The following is a 7408-nucleotide window of genomic DNA, read 5'->3' as shown; positions in this document are numbered from 1 at the left end:
TATCACCTTAAACTTATATAGATGCAGCCGCAGAGAGATCTGAAAACAGCGTTTCTTTCATTTACGGTGAAAAAGTACACTGTTAACAACTCGGATGGGGGCGACCTCTGGCTCACATGCAGCTTCCGAACACCAAGAGCGAATCCTGTCCTTGTGACATACACCACACAAAGCGAGGATTGTACGGATGTACCAGAGCAGGCTCGTCAAGATGGTGGCTTCAAACTCAATTGAAGGCGTACAAAGTACTTTAATTATGCTCACTTATTTTCCCGCTTAAAAATCTCGAGCTGCTTCAAGTAGCGAAGACTCCACAAAAATGATTGAAATCTCCATTGTACTACACGTCCTTTGAGTATAATGTCTGCTTCGCAATATGAGACTCTCAGCTATTTTTCTCGTGTGACTGCGTCATCGGACGTGAATTGTCTTTTTAGACTCATTATTATCTCGAATTTCGAATTATCTCGAGGAATGCAGACCAGTGCATGTCCTACACCCGTGCAAAATAATAACAACACTGTTACAAGCGATCTCGCGTTGCTGAGAGCCAAGTCTGGAGCCATGTGAGGCTTACAACATTCCTTAATCCGCGCCGTCAGAACCCCTGCGGACCGATCCCGAACTCTCCGTTCAGCTCGTGACGTCAACTTGCGGCGAAAGGCTGACTGAACACAAACACCGGCCAGGCACCGCCCTGCCACACGTAAATTAACTGAAGAACGGTCTCCTCACGTGGACCGGTCAGTGACATGACCCCAGTCAACAGACGGTCCCGAGTCCGGGGCGGACGGGCCCGCGCCGCGCGCCGCACAGAGCCGGTAGAAAAACACCCGGTAGTGTACACGCGACGCACACTGCATACAGAGTATGTACGGAGTTCCCGCAGGTCTGTCCCCGCGCAGCGAAACGGCGAGTATTGCACGACCACCAGCACCAGACGACCAGCTAGTGGAAGCCGTGGTGGCTGTCCTCGGTGACGTTGACGTCCTCGTCGCTGTCGTCCCTGTCCCCCTCGTCGTCGTCGTCGTCGTGACGCCGGTCGCCCTGACCGGACTGGAGGTGCGTTGGCGGGGACCCGCTGCTGCTCAGGTCTGTCCCAGGGGAATCGGCCGGGTCAGGCAGCGGCAGACCGGCCGCACGGCGGTGGCGCTTGGGGGGGGGGGGGGGGCGGGGGTTAATGGGAGGGATGCCTCCGGCACACGCCAGCTCGCGGGCAGCTGCAGTTGTGCTCTCGGCTGGCCTAGGCTACATCTGAGGTGACAGTGAAACTAGGCTCGACTTGCAGTATACGATAAGCACACTGCATATCTAAGGCTCTGCGTGGTGACGTGCGCCACAATCAAACCTCATTGCCTGGCGTAATTGGCAATGGACATCATTTGGGCATGCTGCTGTCGCAGACAGGCGCAAGGAGTCGGCTGGGCCCAATGAAATTGAAAGAGTAGTGATGTGTGGTTTAGTGCAATGGGCCGAGCTCCGCAAGTAAAATGCATAAGGTCAGCGTGTTGGCAGCGGTGGAGACCTCATAGGTCAGTGGCGAAGGGTCGATGTGGGATAAACAAACTCATCCCTAGTTCGAAAGCCCGGCGATTATTTTTCTCCCGGCGTTGAAGGTTTCCGAATGCTCCCATTTTCATCTGGTGCGAAGGCACCGGTAATTACAACTATTACACGCATCAATAAATGAGCAAACAACAACACTGCTACTCTCCGTTTGCTCATTGCGTTTGGTGTGATGGATATACACGGAAGTCTGGCGCTGCGAGGGGTTTCCACACATCGATTTGGTCTGATGTGCAGCGAACTCACAGAGGTCCAGTTGCATGTCTGGCTGCCCGGAGCCCGTCACCTTGTCGTCCGAGCGACGAAGCTGCTTCTTGTATTTCATCCGCCGATTCTGGAACCACGTCTTCACCTGGCCATTGGAGGAAACTTCATTCACACGCACATACACACACACACACACACATACACACACACACACACACACACACACACACACACACACACACACACACACACACACACACACACACACACACACACACACACACACACACACTATATATATATATATATATATATATATATATATATATTCAGGAGGCTTGCCTCATGAGGCAGACACGCATTTTCAAACAGCATCACTCGAATTTGCTGCTACCGAGCGCGACTTGCGTCTGCGCCAGACTAAGGCAACTGACCTGCGTCTCTGTCAAACTGAAGTCACTGGCCTGCGTCTCTGTCAGACCGAGGCGACTGACCTGCGTCTCTATCAGACCGAGGCGAAGGATCTGCGTCTCTGTCGGACTGAGGCGACTGACCTGCGTCTCTGTCAGACTGAGGCGACTGACCTGCCTCTCTGTCAGACTGAGGCGACTGACCTGCGTCTCTGTCAGACTGAGGCGAGGGATCTGCGTCTCTGTCAGACTGAGGCAACTGACCTTCGTTTCTGTCAGACCGAGGCGACTGACCTGCGTCTCTGTCAGATCGAGGCGACTGACCTGCGTCTCTGTCAGACCGAGGCGACTGACCTGCGTCTCTGTCAGACTGAGAGCGGCAGCCAGCTCGACTCTCTCGGGCGTGCTCAGGTAGCGCTGGGACTTGAAGCGTAACTCCAGTCCGTGCAGCTGCTGGTCGGAGAACACGGTGCGCGCCTTGCGGCGCCGACAGACGCGGCCCACGTCCGTCGAGAAGTACGTGGAGAAGGGCAGTCCTGGCGGTCACGGAGCAAGTCAGTGGAGAGAGGGACTGAGAGAGGGAGGGAGGGAGGAAGGTACATATACACACACACACACACACGCATGGACGCACACACACACACACACACACACACACACACACACACACACACACACACACACACACACACACACACACACACATATATATATATATATATATATATATATATATATATATATATATATATATATATATATATTCGTGTATTTAGGCAGTACGCTTTTATTACTGGAAGCTTGTACCCAAGAGCAATTGTACATTTAATTAATGATTAATGATGAAATGTACATTTGCCCGAGCGTAATACAAAACTTGCATATATATATATATATATATATATATATATATATATATATATATATACACCAGATGGGGTTTCGTTACGTTCAGGTCATTCAGCTTGAGCCAAGACTGATCAATACCTGAATATGAAATCCAAGAGCGAGGTGAGATGCGAGAAAGTGCTGCTTTCGTCCAGGGTCTTTAATCACCGAGATATCCTGCATAAGAGCCCTACTCCCGGCTGTGAGTGCACACATGGACAGAACTGCCAGGCAGGGTGACTGTGGGGCTGACTCACGACTGACGGCAGGGCCGTTGACATCAAGCGAGCAAAAGCGACTGCGTATAAAGTTAGAGCTGCCCCCACTGACCAGCTAGTTTGCTCTCCATCACAGCTGTGAATTGTAGTCCCGCTGTAGCCCGCTGTAGTGTTGGCATATCTTCCTTTTATGTTTTTTTTTCGTTGAACACAATCATATGGTGGTCTTTATTCAGTGATAAATCGAAATATGAGATCATGGTTGTCCTTGGAAGTCGCCACAAGAGCACAGATACAAAAAGCTTCTCGGAAATAGTCCACTTATGTTCTGGTTTCTGGCCATCCATTAGAAGTATATATATATATATATATATATATATATATATATATATATATATATATATATATATATATTAACTACACTCATCACATATGTTTGTAAGCATATGTACGTAGCCGCGGCAATCACGTATGGAAGGCTGGCAGTTTGCATCCGCTTCCTATAAACGTACTTGTTTTGTGAACCTGAAGGGGTGTAATTGCACGTCCCTCTTGCAGGCTGAGATGTGAAATATATACACCATGTACCATTCTGCGCGTCTGTGGTTGTCTGGTGTATATATTTGTGTATTAACAAGGATGGTGTACACAATAAATCTGGCTTTGCATCCCGTTTATATAAAGCTTTTTGGCCTTCCAAAAATGCCATCGATAAACCACATGTATTTCAACTAGTGTAGAACAAAACACAAGCACTTCGCAACACATATTTCAGGAAATGGTTCTCAACCTTTCCTCAAATCGCTTAGAAACATGCGCTGTTCTGGAAAATATTTTTTTCTGAGCTCACTTCATCAAACACGTTTTGCGAGCCTGCTGCTATTCAGGGAGACAGTTCTGAGACGTTGTGCCATTGAGGAGAAAGCGGCTCTAACCCGCTTCAGTTCAAATGTATGGTGAATAAAAGGATCAAAATGCCAGCGTTACACGGAACACAGATCGACTGTGAAAGCGCTGCTAGTCGAGTTGGTTTCTCAGTGACTATGCTCGTCTGCGAAGGTTCAACCTTTGTTCATGACCCAGAAGTGGGAGAATTACCTGACACAGCTTTCACCGCGAGAGCTCTCAAGCCTCGGAGCAAAAAAAAAACAACAACAAAAACCCGGTGCCCGGGTTTGCAGACTCTGTAGGCCGCGTGGTGTCGGCCACCTTGCTAATATTAGGCGGCGGTCGGTAAGCGGATGGAAACGGCAGCGTCACGAAAGAAGCGCCTTTGAACGCCATAGGATGTAAATTCGAGCCCGCAGAACGTAGTCCGGGGCATGCTTCACTCGCGTAGTTTATATATATATATATATATATATATATATATAGTATATATATATAGTATATAGTATATAGTATATAGTATATAGTATATATATAGTATATATATATATATATATATATATATATATGTATGAAAGGAACAAGTTAGCCTTTACAGCACCGTGAGCCGGTGCCGGACTTGGGCGGAAGAACTAGACAAATAAACACAAAATCTCTCTTTCCTTGTTGCTGGCGCTTTTTATCTGCTCGGGGGGCACCTTGAGAATTTTACATGCGAAATTTACTGCCCAGTCCAATTTTTTATTCGTACGAATACATTTCGATGGGCTTTCGAGGGGATCATTTCACGACGGCTGCTCTCGTGCGTCAGGAGCCCGCCGCCCGGTGTTGGCCCGCCGACGCCGCCCGGTTTGTTGGAAACTGCAATTTAGTCGCGAATCCGTCACGTGTCACGCCCGTTAAGCCTCGACCGTAGGGGTGTAGTTCCGCAAAATAGACTAGGGGGCTGGGCAGGGAAGCCCTAGCTCTAATTACACTAAAAATAGGTTTTTGCTCGGATTCGACCCACTTTATCTCTCAGCGTAATGGAGTTTGATTACCACCCAACTGAGTAGGAAACTATAGCGTTACCCAAATATGTTCCCTTCGGTCTGCCTCGCATTGGAGATTGGCACATTTCAGAGGTTCTTTCGAGCGTTGCCGGCTCAAAATTTGCTCACTTCTCTGGTTTTCGACATTTCACCGGCTTGTTTTCCATTTCCGACAAGACATCGCATCGTATCGTGGTAAAATAACGCAACTCGCTGCAGTCTGTAGGTGTCTAAACGCCATTGAATAATGTTAAAGCACTCAGACAATTGCGCAAAACAACATCGGAGCCAACAGCACGTATAAGTCTGCAATTAAAACGAAAAACCATGCGAGGGAAAGCCGAAAATACTCAAGTAAACACGGTACGAGCTCGAAGCTCTTACAGTAAGACGAGCTCAGTCAGCTGTGCTCAGCTGAAAATGACACCGCATATTTCATTTTCTTTGTCCTTTTACATGTGAAACAATTATCAAAAAACTTCTGTAAAATTGATATAATATTGGTTTCCCATTTATACTGTCCTAGCTGTCCTTTGACTCTGGAACTGGATTGGCTGCCTTGAGGGGGGGGGGGGGGGAGGGCAAACTCATCGTTGGGGGAGGCGCAAATCGGATATTGTGTGGGGGGGGGGGGGGCAGTGGTCTACACAAATGAATGCAAATCGACACTCGTGCCTGGGATAGGACTAGCTGAATCTGTGTCTTGGATCTGTCATGTCGGATCCAAGATATAGATGTCCTGCAACAGGCCCTGGCTGACGGCCATAGTATGTGACATGTGATAGGTAGTAAGATGCGTCGCAAGGATGCAGGATGAGCAAAGGAATCGGAAGGGGCGGGTAAATTACAGCTGTGGTATTCGGCCCCGCTCAGATATTAGCGCACTCATTCGCTATTGCTGGGAGAGACACGCCCATGGGATCAGGCCGCCGTCTTTCTCACACCCGTAAAGAACGCCAACATGGAGAGCGCGTGTTCTGCGTCACTGCGGCGTACCCGTGCGACTCTGTCGCGCGGCCGTACTTGGCCCGTGGGCGCACAGAGCGCCGCGACTTGCGCACCTACCTGCTGAGAAGCCGGGCGGTCCGGAGAAGAGGAAGCCGGCGGCGGCCTCCTGCTTGTGCAGGTAGTGCGGCAGGTAGGCGGCGGCGGCGGCCGCCATGCTGGCGCCGACGGCGGCCGCCGGGAAGAGCGCCACGCCCGGGGGCTCTGGCAGACCGCGCGGCTCCGCGTACCGCTCCTCCGAGCCGTCCGGGGACCGGGCCGCGTCCGAATCGTACTGCGGCCAGGTCATAGGTCACAGGTCAACGTCAGAAGACAGGAGTGACCACCATTCGATCAAGGGGTAGTTGTTACATTGGTGGAAATGGCTTTAAAAGAAGGAATTTTAACAGGAATATCACAGCATATTTCCTGACATAAGTCGGTAAGTGCTGCTTGACAATAGCGCTATAGACGAGTATGATAGCACAAATGAATTTGTAGCATTTAGACACGCAGATGCATGAAACTGGCTATACCTTAGATGCATCCGAGCTCACATTTTTAATGCGCAACCACACCATGGTAATATATAACTGAGCCCGTACGTGTACATCGGCCTGAGAACGTTTGCTACGTACCGAGTCTCCCTTCCCTAAGATGTCCTCGATGAGAAATGATTTCGGTTTCTGGAAGGAGTATTTGCCGGCAGCCTTGAACGACTTCATGACTAGACCTGGACGCAGCGGCAGTTAGCCGATTCTGTGAAGCAAGTTTGGAATGAATGAGTATCATCACATTCAGCCCAGCATGAAAGAGGCCCGTCTGACATCTCTGCGCTCCTTCTTAATCCATGCGGCTTTGGTGCTAATAAGAACAATACACATTCGTGTATATATATATATATATATATATATATAAATGTACATATATATATATATAAATGTACATATATATATATAAATGTACATATATATATATATATACATATATATATATATATATATCAGGAGCAAAAGTAATTCACTTATTTTCATCGTGACTCCAGTCTCCTGTAGGACCACATTTGTATCAACATTTTACATGGCGCATTGGTGCTATTCCCTATACGCGTTAAATATAACCATACGGTTGTAGTAAACGCGCATCTGGGTGGCCGGTTGGATACCCTTCGCTCGCGTGGGGGGGTCAATGTGCCCCTTCCTCTCCTAAGATCTCA

At 48.8% G+C, this 7408-nt stretch overlaps 1 protein-coding gene across 1 annotated transcript; it reads right to left on the bottom strand.

Moving 5' to 3' along the window:
• Positions 1 to 948: 948 nt before the first annotated feature.
• Positions 949 to 6951, bottom strand: LOC119100055 (brain-specific homeobox protein homolog; the record flags this gene model as incomplete). Its single annotated transcript, XM_037223173.1, is given in 5 exon segments — positions 949 to 1094; positions 1813 to 1918; positions 2538 to 2719; positions 6274 to 6487; positions 6831 to 6951. Coding segments are annotated over 5 exon segments (735 nt in total).
• Positions 6952 to 7408: the final 457 nt, after the last annotated feature.

Source organism: Pollicipes pollicipes, unplaced genomic scaffold (assembly GCF_011947565.3).
Source record: "Pollicipes pollicipes isolate AB1234 unplaced genomic scaffold, Ppol_2.1 Scaffold_2555;HRSCAF=2994_pilon_pilon_pilon, whole genome shotgun sequence".
NCBI classification, from domain to species: domain Eukaryota; kingdom Metazoa; phylum Arthropoda; class Thecostraca; order Pollicipedomorpha; family Pollicipedidae; genus Pollicipes; species Pollicipes pollicipes.
This window is presented reverse-complemented; position numbering and strand designations above follow the sequence as displayed.